At 42.0% G+C, this 17,456-nt stretch overlaps 1 protein-coding gene across 1 annotated transcript; it reads right to left on the bottom strand.

Moving 5' to 3' along the window:
- Window positions 1–3,666: 3,666 nt before the first annotated feature.
- Window positions 3,667–9,983, bottom strand: LOC121836016. The gene is made up of 5 exons (XM_042290626.1): window positions 9,938–9,983; window positions 8,616–8,650; window positions 7,244–7,246; window positions 5,812–5,916; window positions 3,667–3,756 (listed from the first exon to the last, which is right to left on the bottom strand). Exons 1-5 carry the CDS (start codon window positions 9,981–9,983, stop codon window positions 3,667–3,669), a joined length of 279 nt encoding a protein of 92 aa, XP_042146560.1.
- Between the last annotated feature and the right edge of the window lie 7,473 nt (window positions 9,984–17,456).

The raw sequence follows: 17,456 nt of genomic DNA, 5'->3' as shown, positions 1-17,456 counted from the left end.
GAACTGGCATCTGCCTCCGACGAACTACAGTTATGGTGGCGTCACGCATGCGTGGAACGCTTGGTGAGATCGGCCTATTGGACTCCACGCTTCACACGAAGCACAGATGTGCAAGTGACTCGCTTTCGGTTCTCGACGCAACGCAGTCAAACGCACTCAAACGCAAGTGTCTGAACCGGCCTTTAGAGCGCGGGCCGCTGCGGTAGCAAGGCAAACAGTGGGGCTGCCGTTTGCATCGCGTGGACGGTCGGCTGCGGGCTCCGCCAAATCTGCTGCGAATCTTCCGCTAGCGTACATCGGTTTTGGAATGATCAACCGATTTCGAGCTGTAACTCCACCTTTTTTTTTACAGTATCGCCGATTCAAAACGGCTGTTGTTGGGGTTGTTTGCAGTTCGAAAGAGTTCACGGAGGCATCCACCACACCCTTTGAGGGAGTCAACGTAGCCCAAAAACACTCCCAATTCTTTGAGGGTCGATAGCCATTGCTAAGTCGTATTTCGACTCCTATAGCTTGCCTCTGGCGCCAGCTTTCCTCTGGCACCAACTTTCCTCATATGTTGACAGCCAGACAAGATACGCCTGGAATGTGACAGCCCTCCTCACAGAAACTACGACAGCTTTCCCACAAGCTTGTAGAAAACCATGTGATCATCGGGTGTTCTTTGACATTATCATTTATTGAGCGGCGACTTTGTTGTTACAATTTCGAAACATATCTCGAAAACGTCGCGGGATTGTCTATTCGGTTTCTGTCATCGCCAACAATTTTGGGTTAGTATGTAATTGTTACTACAGGATTAACAGTGTGTGGGGAGGGGGGGGGGGGGCATTCGAAAACAGACATGGCACAGCATTTTTTTTTTATTTCTATTAAGCCTAGGCCATGAGAACTGTACGTCTATCAGTGATGTGCGAGTAATGATGATTAATATCGTCGGGCCGAAAATGCAAATCGCACACAGTCTTTTTGTGCGGCAGGAATGAAAAAAATTATAATAATGTAAGACAGACAACACAACCATGAACTGTGTGGTTGTGTTGCTTTTGTCTTACGCTTATGGCCTGAATTTCTAACAAGCGTGAATGTCAAATCGGCCACGTTACAGGTGAGACGGAGTGCACAACGAGACGGAAGATCCAATCGAGACGGAATGTCCAAGGTGCCTAAATGTCCAACGAGCCTGAATATCCAACAAGTCTGAATATCCAACGTGACGGGAGAATCAACAAACATGAAATTAACCTTGGAAAGAATGTAGAAGTTATTTATTTTTTGAATAATTGATTACTTATAGTTATGGAGGTCGTTTCGGTGCGTGGTCGTTTCGGCGCCGGGCTTTTCGATGCTGAACTACTTTCGCGCGCTGCTCAGCTTGTACCTCTCAAGTTTCCTTCGTCAAGTCCCCCGATTAAAATTAACGTTATGTTAGTGTATTGTGTCAGTTTAACATATAGATAGCACCGCGCAGGTGTCGTTATTTTCGCTTTTAGGGGTGACCCTTTTAAAGTATGCTAATTTCGCTTTCCACTTATGTTTTAAAAGGATTACCAAACAAAGGTCAAAGCTTAAGACATTTCTGGTAGGTCTTTACGATCCCCAGCAACAAAACTTCGATCCTCATATCAAACTCGGTGATAAAATACAGCGTCTATTTCATTAAACTTTTTTTTTTTTCAGGTGTAGTCGTAAAGTTGTAAGCTTTTGTAGGGATCGCAGAAACCTGTGGCGAGATTTTTTCCGGTTAGCGTTAGTGCGGTGAGCTTTTGTCCGGGATTCGGTATATTGGTGCTTATCGCGACGATTAGTTTTACATGCTTCGGCCACCATACCATAACACGGCTGCGATCTGATTTAAACTGGTTGGAACACGGTCGCAGAGCCGCTGCAACAGTGCGACCGCTATTTTAGTTTGGAAGAGCGGGAGGCGTGCTATTGTCACGAATGATAATTGGTGAGGCGATGAAAACTGAAGCAAACTTAACGCTAATGGGGCGAACTGGTGCCCAAAACAAAGCAGAAAAATGCTAGCTTCGTCGGCGTCAATGTCGGCGTAACAGCAGGATCGAGCGGTGGGGCAAGCCTAACCCCAGCTTGCCACGCGGAGAACCTTCTGGTTCCGCGTGGGTTTCTAGAACATTCGCCCTAGAACGTTCGGCGCGTAGAACATTCATAACTCGATCAGACAAGAAAGTTCTCAAATTTTCTAGGGAGCCAAGTAGAAAAAATAAGTAAAAGAACATTGCGCTCGCTGGAATCGCACCCGAATCCTACGCACGACAGTCAAGCGCGGTAACCATTCGGCCACGTACTCGCTCGGCCAGCGACACGCTTGGCACTATTTTTCGGAAATAGTAGATAGACCCTTTCCGAAATTCAGGCTGGTAACTTCGATAACTATCATAACCTGGTCTGCACATGCTAATGGCGGCGTTTTAATTGCTGGTGAAGTAAACATTTAAAGACAGGCACCGAGGAGGAGTCAGCATTCCAGACGTTGCCATTGTGATGAGACTTAGAAGCTTTTGTGTACTACGTATTTGAGTTTCACATGTAAATCTTTCCAATTCTCGGCCTTGGGACGCCCCAGACAGCTCATCACGATAAAATGTCGCGAATTTTATAAATAGTTTTATTCAACGAAGTTCCTCTTACGAGGTGGTACTTATTTGGCACCATTTAAATTGAAACAAAAAGAGAAGTTACTGTAGAGATAAGAACATTGTAACTTTCGCACGTCTGCCGCTGACGAATAGGTACTAGATTTTAGCCACCAATAGCCTACAAACACTTAGACAGATATTTGAGTCACTGGATATGCGCAGAATTTTTGAAAGATCTTTTGCAGCCTGCGAAATGGGCTGAGCTACATTTGGCGATTGAACTGCATTCGTAAGGCGATTGCTAACGCGATTGCTAGACAAATACGCAGCCGGCAGATAGGTCGTTGTTGGATGCTTCGCCTACAAAAGGAGAACACCTGAAACGATATCTTGTTATATTCACAGCATTGCTACTCCACACAATGCAGCACAATTATTGTTTTAGTAGAAAGTGTGGGACTGGATTGTGCTGTAGTGTATGTCCGATTAACGATCAGATTATTGTTCTTGGTAGACAGTCCTGAGTAGGACAACGCCCTTCAAATGTAGATGCACAGCTTTTGTCGTGAGCGGGCAATGTCCCTCCCCGCACATTACGTTTACCAGAGTCTCTTTTAAATGGCTGCAGGCATCCGTCCGGTTCGGGTGCCGTGCCGTACAATATGGACTTTTGCTACTAGCTTATTGGTATAGTCGCAAATGTTAGTCGACAAAAGTGATCTAAATACGCCAGTGGGATTTGTTTAAATTTCTACTTGTGTGATTTGCAAATCATCAAGGAATGTCCCACTTCTATTATTTTATGGCAACGCATTTTAGGTACGTACATTATAATGTTTTAACCAACAGTCACAAAAAAGGGAACCCAGGTCAGCCGGCGTTAATTAGGCACACACATGTCCATTTATACTTTATTTTATTACCTCAATATTAAACACAGATTTAGTATTTCAGTTAGTTATATAATGCAACATATTTATAGAACGTTTTAAACAAATATTTATGCGAAACACTAGGACCACTTCTCAGAAACACCTTGAATGCTTTTCGCAGTTATGCAAGCTTATTCAGGAAGGCTGGGGCCTGTCATGTTAGCTGTAGGCTTTACACATCTCCCTTTCTTGCATTCTCCTTGTTTTAAGCCCAAAAATCTCTGGGGAAGAGAAATCACAATGAAAGTATAATTTTTAGACAATCTATGAGCTTCATGTTGCAAAATCCAACGTGTTTGGCTTTAAAATCAAACCTACAGTCATTTTTTAAAAGATGTTATGAACTAATTGTTTTTTACAACGTGTTTGCATGATTAAATAACACTACGTGTTTTTAAGTCTCCATCGATATACGTTTAATTGTTTTTTTTTTTCGCGTCGACAAAATATATTTAGAGATGATTAATTTGCGGTTTACCAACGCTTTCGGATTATGTGGTCTATCGTATTTTCTATCGCTTGGAGCTCGTTTTATTAATCTAAAACTCACCTAATTAAAAAAAAAAACTTCTATAAAATTACGCATTTTCGTACATGAGGCAGTATACCCTCAGAGACAGTCCCATAACTTCACGTACTGTTTATCAATAAAAAAAAAAAATATCTCTATCTAATTTTTGTTAACGAGTGCCAAAGTTCAATAACGAGAAATATTACTGTCGGGTCAACCGTATTTTCGGGTGCTCCATAATTAAATAATGGCGAGTATTGATTATTTGCCGATGTTTTAAAAAGAATAGTATCTAAGAATGTCGTTAGTCAAAGCTCCCGATTTCCAACGTGCAACATACAAAATTGAAACAGGAAATGCGCGAGAAGTCAAAAAATGCTATACGAAGTAGGATTTTTATTAGTACTCGAGATAGAAACTTGTTATCGGAAGCAGCCTTCTCTGAAACAACGTCTTCACTTAGACACTAATTTTAGAAAGGTTTTAAGAGTGGCTGAATGTCAGACCATTTAATGGTTGATGTGGTACGAAACACAGGCAGACCAAATTGTTTAATTTCAAATTATTGTAACAGCACATTCTATGCACTACACGCTTTATTCAATCTATATGGTACGGAATGCATGAGAAAATAGTCATGATTTATTTATTTCCTGCCAGTCTAGAATTTCATTAATTCTGAAATAATTGCTGTAGTCGGATTTAAGGTAGCTCTGATATCAGTTTGGTTACGTAGGTGATTCATTAACGCCTATTGATTTGCGAGGAAGGGATAAACGATATACAAAATTTGGATACGTTCGTTTGTCATGCGTTTGCAGTAATTTGAAAACAAAAGCAAAACGCAACAACATTTTTGTGATGGGAAGTAGAGGCAAAAAAGACAACAAGGAACCAGAGCCGTATATGGGAGAGTTTGGCCAATAGGCGGAGGAAAGGCCGCCGCCAGCGCCGAATATTCCCCCCGCGGTTAGAGTATAAACTAAATTTGTGACAACGCGTTAACCAATCAGCAAACCGCGGCGTCACAATATTGGAAACGACATTTAAATCGTGAAATAGAAGCGTTCAATCTCGCATCAGCACGACGACGACAACGACGTTCAGAGGATGCCACACCGGGCGTCGGCGGTTTCTCAATCTAAGCCCGGGGTCTCGGTACCTCGGAGGCGCCAGCTTTCTAGTTTGACTGGGCTAGACCCTTGGAGCCTGATGCTTCGACCCCAGTGAGCAACAGCACCATCGTGCTCCTGGGGCTCCTTTGTGCAACCGTGCACCGATCGAACGGTAGGCTGCAGATCGCCTTGGCCCGGTGCTGACCCGCCTCAACGAAATGTGGGCATCTTCAAATCAGACTGACATCCTCCGCAATAGCAACAATTCATCTCGTCGTCATATTGCACGTGTGTACTCATCGCATTATCATGTTGATTAGACCCGGCACCGCGGGCCTCCATGGTACGGGCTGTTGCCATTCCACGGTGCCGCGGCTCTCCAGAGCCGAATAAAGATATTACATTAGAAATGATCGTAACTACGCAGTTTTCTCTGGTTTGGAACGCGCCTTCGTTTATTCTATTGTTGAATATGGACTTGACGAGAACCTCACACGCGCCAAGTTTTCAGATGAAGCTATTTTAATGCAGGGACTGGCCCTCCAGCAAAGTGATGTTTTAAGAATTTTGTCTTTTATGATTATTCAGATATGTTTCATAATATACTGGCAGTGTATTCGGCGGTTTTATACCACCGAAATTATACCCACCCTGCAAGGCGTTCCGTCCGGTTTATCCTCAAGGGTAAAGCCCGGAAGAGAACGGAACCCCCAACTTCCATGTTGGCACTTAAAACGGCATTGCCCAAGTACTGGCTGAAAGGAAAATGACGAAGGAGGTAAAAATACATTATATTTTATTTGTCAAACCTTTTTATCCTCCGTAAACAATGCAACTTGAAACTGCCTTACACATATATCCGATGACGAATTTTAAGTTAAATAAAAATGATAGCAGTGATTAATGGCATGTCGAACAGCCAACTCAGTGAGTCACATTCAACGAGCAGATTGCATGAAGTTATTTAAACAGAATATAATTTATAACACACGGTGTCACGTGTAAGAATATTCTAATGTGCATATAAATACTATTAATGATTGTTTCAATAGATGAATGTTGAACTCTACATAAACTGGGAGTGGATGCCTCGAATTTATAATAAAATACAACAAAAACCTTATTTCATTCATATATATCCATCTACTTCTCTGGCAAGTACGCGTTTTGTTGTGCCCCATCAACAGAAGGGGGAGAAAAATGTTGTAAACAAGTCTTTATAAAATTATTAGAGTATAGAATGAAATAAAATTACCGATAATTTTAGATATAAAATGGTTATAGAGGGTGTTTTTTAGGCTCTATAGATTTGTTGGAAAAAAGCTTCGAAATTTGCAATAATGCGGTTTGTGCACGTGAGGTTTACGGCCAAGGGGACATAGTAAAGAGAATATTCGTCACGAGTCGAATAACTGACTAACATATGTTAATTTTGTTTGGTGAACATAAATATATTGTTTTAGCCAAAAACTTGCTGAGTGTAGTCAAAGACGACACAATCAATCATTTTTAAAAATACGTGGATCACGTGGGAAGCACGATGGGGCGCTAAAGTTGCCACTCGAGCAGCAGTACCAAGGATACTGCGCGAGCGTGCGATAACAAGTTCGCGCGGTTTATTCGTCTCTGATCAGCGTTTTCTACCCACCAGCCTTTGCTGTTACACGAGCGGAAATTATACACTCGAAAAAAAAAAAAGCCCGTGCGTCTACTTTCCCACACAACCCTTGGAGAGCCAATCACCGCAACGTACGGAGGCAGCTCAGCGAATGACAATGCCGAAACATGTATGCTTAGACCGAAAACGCAGTCTGTGTGTGACATTAAGCAATGTTCAACGTCAGGCTTGCTTTACTTAACGTCTGAACATGTGTTTCGACGTAGTCATTCGTTGAGCTGTCTCCGTAAGTTTCGGTGATAGGCTCTCCGAGTGTTGTGCGGGAAAGTAGACGCGCGGCCTTTTTTTTTAGAGTGTAGTGTACTACAGCTCATCCCTCGCGCTCACAGCATTCTAAAATTACGGATTTAGTGTTTTTATGAGGCTTAGCAAATTTCTAATGGGAACCATATGTTTATTTTTACTGGCTAGAAAGTTAATGAACAAATTTCAGTTAGTAGGTAGCGGTCAAGCGACACCACAATTAAAAGGATCCAATAACAAAGGAGCGACCGAAATCCGTCCTGCTGCCTCCTTGTTCCCTGCCAATTTAGCGCTGTTTTTTAGAACGCAGCTCTTAGGCACCCGTTTCGGGTTTCAGCGGCGTCGCCGTCGCCGTCGGCGTAACCGCGCGGTGCATTATGTTAAAATTTCCTCGCTATATTAGGCAGAAAAGTTTCTCCGCTAAATTTAGCGGAAAACGTTTTCCGCTAAATTTAGCGGAAAACATTTTCTGCTAAATTTAGCAGAAAAAATTCCCCGCTTAATTTAGGAAAAAATTTTCCGGCCAAAATAGGCAAAAAATTTTCCCCGTTAGATTTTGCGGAAAAAATTTCCTCGCTAAATTTAGCGGAAAATTTCCCCTAAATGGGAAGCGAGCAGGACAGGAGGAGGGGCATAGCCTCATCTCCGTACGTTCCCCTCCTCCTCCTCAAGAGCTGCGCTCTAATTCGGCGTTACAGGAGATTGTAACCGTCTTTCATTTTTTAGCTACGTGTTACCTTCAATGTATACCTCAATATCAGGCTGAGACGTCGAGCACATGTTTGTTGTTAGAACAACAACAAAAAAAAATTCATCGGTGGATCTTTAGGGAATGCGTTAGCATGACCCTCGGGAAACCTCACACACGTCCCCCTTTGGGAAACGCTAATGCTTACCCCTTTACCTTTCCGTCTTGGCTTTTCCTTTTGGCTTTATCTTTTGCTTCCTCCACCTAAGGATCTACCAATGGATCTTCCTTTAATTTTTTTCCGGCTTCTGTCGCACGCAGACCTGCGTGAGCTTTCCGCTTCTTGCGTCGCATTTTGGCCAACCGAACTAGGCGCTGCTTCACCCCTCTGTCTCTTTGGCCAGCATTGCTCGCTTCGCAGCGGCATCCGGTGCCTGACGCTGCTTTCCTTGTTCACCGGTTTCCCACGCGCCCATTGGCCTCCACCCCGTGACGTCACCTCCCTCTCGCGTTTGTCCTTCACTGCTCTCCTCCCCTCTACGCAACGCGCTTCCCTTTCCACTGTATTGTCCGCAGACGGACGTCGCCAGCTTTTCGCTGCCATGTAGGTACAAATGCAAACGCATTAATGAAAACGTTTTCATATCACTCATGCTATAATTTTTCACAAAGTGGCCGACATGCTTGAGGACGATTCCTGGATTCCTCTCCGTTTTACTCTTTTTGTGCTATGTATTTCTTTTCCCCAGTCATGAACCAACTTGAGTGCATCGCCATTTTAGATTAAGTTAGAAGTTTCATGAGATGGGAGGGGAACTTATGTGACACAACTTATCTGCCCTTACCCATGTCCTTGTACAATTCGGTTCAGCTGCCTGAGCTGCAACAAAAAGGTATCATAAAGATTGCGCAAAAGTATTAACTCGTCCAGTCGTCCAAGTTTTTATAGTAGATTCAGAACTTTGGGTATTTTAGTTGAATTAGGAATAATTTAGAAGATTTCATCCGGGGTGCCGGAAGTTGATGTCACCGGTAGAAGATAGTCATTGTGCCCTTCAGACGTAACGCACGCATGGCTGCATTTGAGGAAAAATTACTACTGGTCAGTGAAGTAAGTTGATATAGCCTATATTCAGTGGCAACTTAAAAGACGCAGGATGTTGCTGATTTGGTTCACTTGCTCGATTTGATATTCGACCATTTATCGGCTAATGCCTCCTCCTGACTGGCAGCGGAGAGTTCATAACACTCGTAGGACACGAAACAACCTGCTTCGCTCGAGCGATGCTACATTTATAATATCCTGATAACTCAAAGAAATATTCCAGGCAGTGGGTCCAGAACAAAAGTGTGACACGGTCTAACGAAAGTTCTAACGAAGAAGACATAGTGTCTTCTTCGTTAGATCTCATTCCGGTGCATGCAACACACATCTGAAATGTGTCACAGTTTTTGGGACCCCCGCAAGAGCTGCCATAACTGTGCTGTCTAGTCGGTGACAACACCCGCAGATCCCAAATGCAAACAATATTAATGAAACTTACTAAATATAAGTAACTTCGTAAAACATAATTTTGAGCGTATTGTTGTTTTTAACATTGCGTTCCATAATTACAATTACCATACACATTAGGTAGAGCAAAATGCATCAAAAATAATTGATCGGTTGCCTTTATGCGAGATGATAGAAAAATACACCTTGCAAATAATTAATGACTTCAATAGCTGCTTCCCCTTATTAATATACATAACTCCGAGAAGTCTAAATTTATTTTATGTTACAGCAGTAAAGTAAACAAAAAATACAGTATAACGGTGAATGATCTAAAAATGTATATTTTGTTGTGGCCTTGAGCTACGGGACCACTTTTCTGGAAGTAGTCAACTTTATATTTAACCATTTTCTAGCTACATAATGTATTCAAAACCAATAAGTGATTCAACAATAAAAGCTGTAGGGGCTGCTAGGCTTGTCATTATTCTAGGATGTTATTTGAAATTGTGATATCAGGAAATTCGGGAACATTTTCTTTCTATACTGAAAGCCTGGGCAATTAGCATAAATATAAAAAAAAAAAATTTACAACAAAACATTGATATAGAAATATATAGCCATAATCTAATGAACTCGTCATAACCATACATGATTGGGGACTATAAATCTTACCAATGAGGCACATTGCTAAAATGCCCAAAATGCAGCTGAAACGCATGGTCGCTGTATCCACAAAAACTAGTGATTCGGGTTTTGAAACTTTCTTATATATACTCAATGTCTGCCATTTGTTCAGTTCATGGTAAAGATCACAAAGCAACACATCGTGACCTTTTGTGTCATGGTTCATAATTTCGTTTCTGTTGAGCTAGATTTTTGTTTTTTGGGAATTGCCATTTTTCTTTCTTCTTACAAACCAGACCTTATGGTGTTTGGGAATAGTTTCTGCTTGCGTAAAAGTCGCCCTTTTTCCACGTGATTTGCCCACTCATAACCTTCTATTTACGTATAAGCTCGGCAGTATCTATTTTGTTTATATTTTTCTTGTTAGTAAGAATCTCAACATGACTATATTTTTTTTTTCAATGTCGTACCCATAAACAACCATCGATCTACGATGCGGCACATATGTAAAATGTTCTCAACTAGACGAAAATAAAGGCATAGAAAAACCTCCCAAGCAAGCGAATGCAAAAATGCACATCACAGCTCGTTTTGTTAAATTTCTTTTTTTGTCATGTGTCATGCTTTTAAACTCGAGTCGGTGAAACAGCGGGTGCGGTTTGTTTTTAGATTATTGCATTTTTCAAAGTAGATCTCCAACCAGCACACCATTCTTGAACCAACACCGGCACACCACTGGCAAAAATTGACTCCAATATTGGCCTAACGTTGATTTTCTCGAAACCGCTACCCGATCCAATGTTGGACCATTCACTAATGCCATGCTGGTCCATGATTGAAACAATATTTAAACTCACATTGGACCATAATTTCATGTATCGTTGGGCCGCCATTTAACGAGCATTTAAGCCAAGGTCGCAACCTTGGCTTAAATATATATATATATATATATATACTGGGTGTCCCAAGTAGCGGCCAGGCTCTTTAAATCGACCGCAAAATTCGGTTTCTTAACCTATCGCGCTACGACTTTGTGGAGCGTTGCCCAGAAATGGCGCATTTTTTTTGTGTGAAATTTGCAATCAGCGAACTTACTTGAGGAAAAAGTAAAGAAAGAAAAAGGCTTAGCTCCTATGGAAACTCAGCGAAGCCAACGGTCTTCAAACAATACTGCGCAATTTCGCACGGGAGACAAGAGGTGGCGCAATCGGTCGAGGATGCCAACTGCCGTCAAGGAGAGAGCATACGGCGCCGAGAGCCGGCGTCTTTAGCAGACGATGTTTCAAACACACTTGTACCTTCCCGAGGAAGGTGCACGGTCTGGATGTGATGCAGTCAATTCCTGCGTTGAAAACAGCAAATCGCGATAACCACACATAAATGGCGGCACCTCGTTCCTTGGTATTTCGAACGTCCGCCATCAAAGTCAACGGAGCAAGCAAGCTTTGATGGCTGTCGGCACAGAAAGCAGACGTCAAAGAGATATCGTGACGTATTTACTGGATTAAATGCAACGTTGCCCTCCGATCGACGAGGGTAGCATGAGGAATTACTCCGGAGTAAACAATCCGCTTCTGGAACGTGAGTTCTGACATCATCGAGTAAGCGCGAGTAAGTTTTAAAACGCCGCGGTACGAAACCTTTACTCCGGAGTCGGATCAACTAAATTTTGGAAAACAGCCTAGGAGACAACAGTACTACTGCCTTCCAAAATAAGTAGAGGCGCTGGTAAAGGGGTATTGACACGAGGGAGAAATCCCGAGGATTTCTTTCAAGGGGAGGAAGTGGCCGAGTGGGCTAACGCGTCTCAGCTCGGAGCGAGGAGCGAAAGCTTACGCTGGGAACCTCCTGGGTTCGAGTCGCCGCCACCCCCGCCCGTGTCGATCTGGATGAGTTTCGTACCGGCACGCGTTCGTGTGATGACTAGTGCGTGATGCACGTTAAGAATCCCAGGTCAGCGGTTGTACTGCACTGGCTAAATTTCTCATCTACAGCTAAGAGACTAATTACCCGTTGAGGCGCACCTCCATCAAGGCTGTATAAACATAAAGAGCGAACCAATTTCTGCGCGCGTTCAGTTCACCCGCTGTTGACTCCACTTCACTCCGTTCTTCCGATGAAGTGTGATGGATCGATGCTCCGCATCACCCCATGGTTCCCCTCGGGAAGATGGTGTAATTTTGTTTTCTCCCGACCTGTCCTTACTCAAAACTCAACCGATCTAGGTTAAATTATAGATAGTGATTAAAATATTAATCAAATAACAGGAAGGTTAATCAATCAATTGCTTAGCCCTACTCTCGCAACATGTTAATCACATTCTCGCCATTTAAGTTCACACCTATATTTCTACGTTGATTTAAAAAAAAAAAAGAACTGTTTAAGACCTACTGCATTTGCGGTACAGAAATATTCAGTTATAAATGTGCCCTTATTGCCTCCATATTAATTACAAGTTCTAAATCAAACAGCTCGTGTCTCTCTTCGGCTCACAAATGTCAAATATACTGCTAAATTAACAGTCCAATAAATAACCTATTATACCAAAATAACATGACTGTTGAATAGAACATGACACTTGAAAAAATGAAGAATTCAAAAAATAAATTACGCACTTAAAAGGGCTGTCGAGCAAAGACAATTACTAGCAACCACACCCAAATAATGCGGTGACATAACCGACATTTCAATCCAGCACAACAAACCGCATCTTGGTAAATAACGACTTCTCTACGCGTCTGTGGTATTCGGCTTTATACACACTTGGAGGAATTTTCTAGAGCACATACGTCCCTCCGAAAAAACCGCCATATTTTAAAGAGACCATGAGAAGACAGCCATATTTTAAAGTGACCAGCATGTCAGCCAAATCCACGTCGCCTACTGGATATGAGCCTACTTCACCAGCACTTCGATCATAAACAACAAATAGCCGACGAATGTTTCTTAAAATATTTGTTCAAGAATTTCTTGATCCACATTGTTTAGCATAATTCGCGATGTGACGGAAAAATTGCCGAATTTTATAATGCTCGGAGTCATTTGCCATCTATCGTGTGGTAAACGAAGCAAGAAAGACATCAGACTGCGCCTGCGCTGTTAACCCACGGGCGTCGTCTGCTGAGGAGTGAGGAGAACGTGGCCACGCGCGTTGCATCGCGGTCGTGGTTCCTGCTATCAGCTGAAAAACATGGCGTTGGTGGTGATCGTCGACGGGGTCGGCGTGGAGGCACCGCGTCGTTCCGCGTAGAACGATATCTTTGACGAAATTATCATCGTGAGTCGCGATGATAACCCAAAGAATCCTAGAAGGAGATACATCTACACGTGCGGCGATGTTGTAGGTGGCACCCTCAAGAAAGCCGAAACGTTCGTGCCACCGTGTTCGTATACTTCGACTATAGTGGTGCTTTGTTAACATTTGTGTCCTCGAACATCTCCCGGATTTCTAATTTTGAGCCTTTTATGCGTGTGATCAAGTTCAAGGTATTACTGGTGCGTACTGTATATAAAGGCATCTATGAAGGATGTGATTTTTAACGCGTTTTATCATTGGAGAAAAGCGGTTAGTGTTAGCATTCTTGAAATCTCGAAATGTCAATGTGATCACGAATTCATATTTATACGTTACTATATCCCTGCTAAGATTACATCGTCTTTTGCAATCGTAGAACAGGCGTGTGGCGAGATTTGTACCATCGGTAAAGTCGTATAATAAAGTTGTGATCGTCAAAGGTGGCGTACTGCATCTGTATTTTTTGTTTTACATCCAATCTTCCCCGCGAGCCTATCCTGACGCAATAAAAATGTATAATTACGACAATTGCTTTCCGAATTTCGCAGTAAAAACATCCATGAAATTGTTTTATCAGCCCGTCAGCCTTATTTTTTCTCAAATAACATTTTCCGATACTTTATTTGAGTAAGCTCTTAAAAAAAAAAATTTTGATACGGAACTACCTCTGCCAGAAACGCTATCTGTGTTGTGCTGCTGGCCCGAAATTCGCTTAGCCAGCCATCAGGCCAACACACGTTGTCCAATACAAGTTGTTGCTGTTTTTGTTGAAAGCTGTCAAACTGAGGCAACATTTTCGTTGTCGTTCATGTTGTGCTGCTGTTGCCACTATGTGACAAGTTTGTCGGTCAACACGGGGAGCGAGCAAAAAGTTGAGCGACTGTTGGACAACTGTTATGTTGTTGCTGCCGTCGTTTTGCCTCAGTGTGACAGGGCCTTAAAACATGCTAACTCTAGAGCAAGGGGAAAAAAAGGGACTGACAGACACGAAGCTCCGAACTCAGTTTGAAGCCTAATGCCAATATTAAAAGAAACAGCAATAAATCAAATATCTCCCCCCAAAAAATGACGATATACATTTTAAGGAAATTGTCGGACATTTTGGCGTTCTCTCAGAGCGCCATTGAAGGTACCAAGCGTATGCTTCAAAATAAACAAAACAGAAAAAAAATTGCACAAGAAAAAAAAAAAAAGTTCACACAAATATGTAGAGTGTGCCACACCGGCAGTCTAAAATACCAATGACATGCGGGCATCGTATGGGTGTAGCATGATTGCCCCACGTGTCAATTCCTTTGCGCGCTTCAACCAGCATTCTTCCATGTCTAAATCTAATATGTTAATGGTCTTCTAATGACGGCATGACTACGTTAAACACGCTCTTTCGCACATTTACCGTTTCGTAATTAAAAACAGAATGCACCGCGATCACGGTGCGGACCGGCCCCCTGATCTGGGGATTCGCGTCAGGGGCTTCTGAAAGTGGCCTTTCGAAGGCGGGGCAAACGCTCGCGGTGTTAGTCATGGGGCATTTGACACGGGGATTTGACATCGGGTGCTATCGTGGACCACACCATTTTATATAGCGCATCAACTTTCTGTATAGCGCTCTCCTTCGGGGAACTAGGTAGCCCACAGTGATAGGTGTTCGTTTGATCTTTTGCTGGATAAAACACGGATTCCGGGCAAGTATCAAATCAGAAGAGAGAAGATAATTTTTGAGGCGTTCAATATCAGGTTAAAAAAGGATGACGGCTACATCAGTGCGTCGTCACTTGGTTCGTCAACTAAAAAGTTCAGATTCATTTGGGGTCAGGTGTAATAAAGGAGGCATATATGTTCGTGGTTTCCAGATAAAATGTAGCTGCCTTTAGCAGTCCGGGTGTTCGATCCTACTTTTTGTTCTTTGTTTAGCGCTTTTAAGTATAGGCTTTTTTAAATCTGGCGTCAGTTCTGGTTAGACTCGAAATTCAAACAAACATTGTCATGTGCTGTCAGTGCCTTGGCGCAATTGTGCAGGCATTCGGCGTCTTATTGTGGCGCAGTAGTGCCGTTTGCAGTCAAAGAGCCGTTTTTGTATAGCCACATTTCAGAATATTTTCTTTTCCTAGTCTATTGAAAAGAGGTTTCTCACTTGACGCGAAGCGCAGTCCACAAACATTAAGATGAGATACGAAGCGTTTTTTTTACAAAATCATCGTTATATTCTAGAGCGAAATGTCCCATGCATTTTGGCGGCGACGGAACGGCGATCCATAGACGCGGACATCGGCGGTCCCAGTCGGCGGTCCCGATGAGCCCATATGGCTTGCAGTGCCTTAATATGCACAAAACAGAAAAACATTAACCTTAAGGTATGTACCTTGTTATTATCTTTCGTACTTTGGCGAAAAACACCTGAATTCGCGCGCTGGCACAATTGAATCAAGGTGACAAGCGCTCGAGCAACTCCAACTTGTCTCGGCAGGACGAACACGTCTAATCGAGCCTATTCTAACAAGCTTGAAGTATTAGGAAACTTGTGTTATTAGGCCATTATATGCCAGTGTGCTTGCGATGTCGATGAGCCAGTGGTATTAACAGGCCAACATTGACCATTATAACCTCACGTATATCTAACGTTGGCAAGCCAATGGTGCAGAAAAGCCAACAGTGTCCATTTTATGCCAGTCCCAATCAAATATTGGAATGCCAATGGTACTGAAAGGCCAGCTTCAATCATTTTATTCCACTGTTCATTGAACTTTAGCAAGTCAAGGGTATTCAAAGGCCAGCATTGACCGTTTGATGTCATTATTCATCCAATATTCGCAAGCCAATGGAACTGACAGGCCAATATTGGCTATGTTATGCCATTGTTCATCCAATATTCGCAAGCCAATCGAACTGGCACGCTAAGATTGACCATTTTATGCCAGTGTACTTCCAATATTGGTTAGTCAGTCTATAAGCTGGGCTATCATTTGATACTCTATATAATAGCACAGACAATATTGGGAGCCGATTGGAAAAAGTGGACCATAGACTTTTTGTTGCCAGTGCTCTTCCAATATTAGCCCAACACAGTGTGTTGCCTGGACTGTTTTTGGTGCAAGCTTTTTTGGGGGTTCTCTGGAATTTTCTGGAAATTTGGTATGTCAATAACAATATTTATCTTTTTTTAAGTTTACGATATAATACTTGGATTTTTGCAGTCAAGGATGTAGAGTTCCCGACTTCTATATCTGGATTTTTTTTTCAAGTGTTGTTCAAGAAGGACTACCAACAGCTCCGGAATGGATCTTAGTAGGGAGTTTGTGATATTATAACTACCGAAAGGTTTCGTTATGCATTTAGATGCTGACAAAAACTCTGAGTTTAAGGCTTGTGTTTTGGAGATCAACAGCTGTTCAATTATTGTTTTGGCTGACATTTGATTTGGGGGAAGGATCGTAGGGAAACATAAAGTCTTCGTTACAATGGAAGGGGTTTATAATTATCGCAGCTGCCTATGAAACATTTGGTATAAGCTGTTGTGTGTGTTGTATATTGTATGTTGTGTATTGCAAAGTTTATGTGCTCACCTCATCTTGCTGGTATTTCCCATAAAGATTATTTGTCTAGCGATGACGCACATCTAAAATTAAAAAAACAAAAATATAAATGCGTTTGCGAATGAATCAGGGAATTTTTTAAAGTTCATATGAAAGTGCAAACATTTATACAGCTTTTTATTTTAAACGACAGGCAAAAAGAGAAGTTCACAGATTGGTGAAATATTCGCGAGGTTGCCGGGAACATTGCTTTTTCTCAAATTGCCTTTGGTATATCAGAATAAAAATATTTCTTATAAAAAAAATAGAAAAAAGCTCCACGAAAGTTCTTCTCACATTTGGCAATACGACCTCATATTCCAAAGTTGTAAGATTTAACGCCACAATTCGAGGAGCTTGTAACTGCAGGTTCTCAAATAATGGCGTTTGACAAATGTATGTGTAAAGAAAATAAGAAGAAGTAATTATTAAGTATTACATTAAATATTTATTGGTAACATAAAACAACAGGCTGTACGTAAGTTCAATATTCAAGATGTGCTTTGTAGTGGTCGCCACATAGTTCCAGCACAGAGTATGCATCGCGAAAAAAAGAAAAGTTAATGCATTGGTTTTTGCCAAAGTACCTGTTTCGGGAAATTAATAATCTACGGCATTATCTGCTTATTCTTAATTTCTAGTAAATAATATATTAATTTGAAAAAATAAATGAATAGTTTCACTTAGAAAATTACTGTGC

Source organism: Ixodes scapularis, unplaced genomic scaffold, assembly GCF_016920785.2.
Source record: "Ixodes scapularis isolate PalLabHiFi unplaced genomic scaffold, ASM1692078v2 PGA_scaffold1__304_contigs__length_218370807, whole genome shotgun sequence".
Lineage (NCBI taxonomy): Eukaryota > Metazoa > Arthropoda > Arachnida > Ixodida > Ixodidae > Ixodes > Ixodes scapularis.
This window is presented reverse-complemented; position numbering and strand designations above follow the sequence as displayed.

What these genes read in the sequence shown, in the direction of transcription:
- LOC121836016 (XM_042290626.1), bottom strand. Translation starts at nt 9,983, where the DNA reads ATGCGTTTCAGCTGCATTTTGGGCATTTTAGCAATGTGCCTCATTG. An exon ending in TTTAGCAATGTGCCTCATTG is followed by an intron (nt 8,651 to 9,937) that starts GTAAGATTTATA and finishes TTTTTGTTGCAG; the next exon opens with CTCAGGCAGCTGAACCGAAT. An exon ending in CGGACGGAACGCCTTGCAGG is followed by an intron (nt 3,757 to 5,811) that starts GTGGGTATAATT and finishes TCTCTTCCCCAG; the next exon opens with AGATTTTTGGGCTTAAAACA.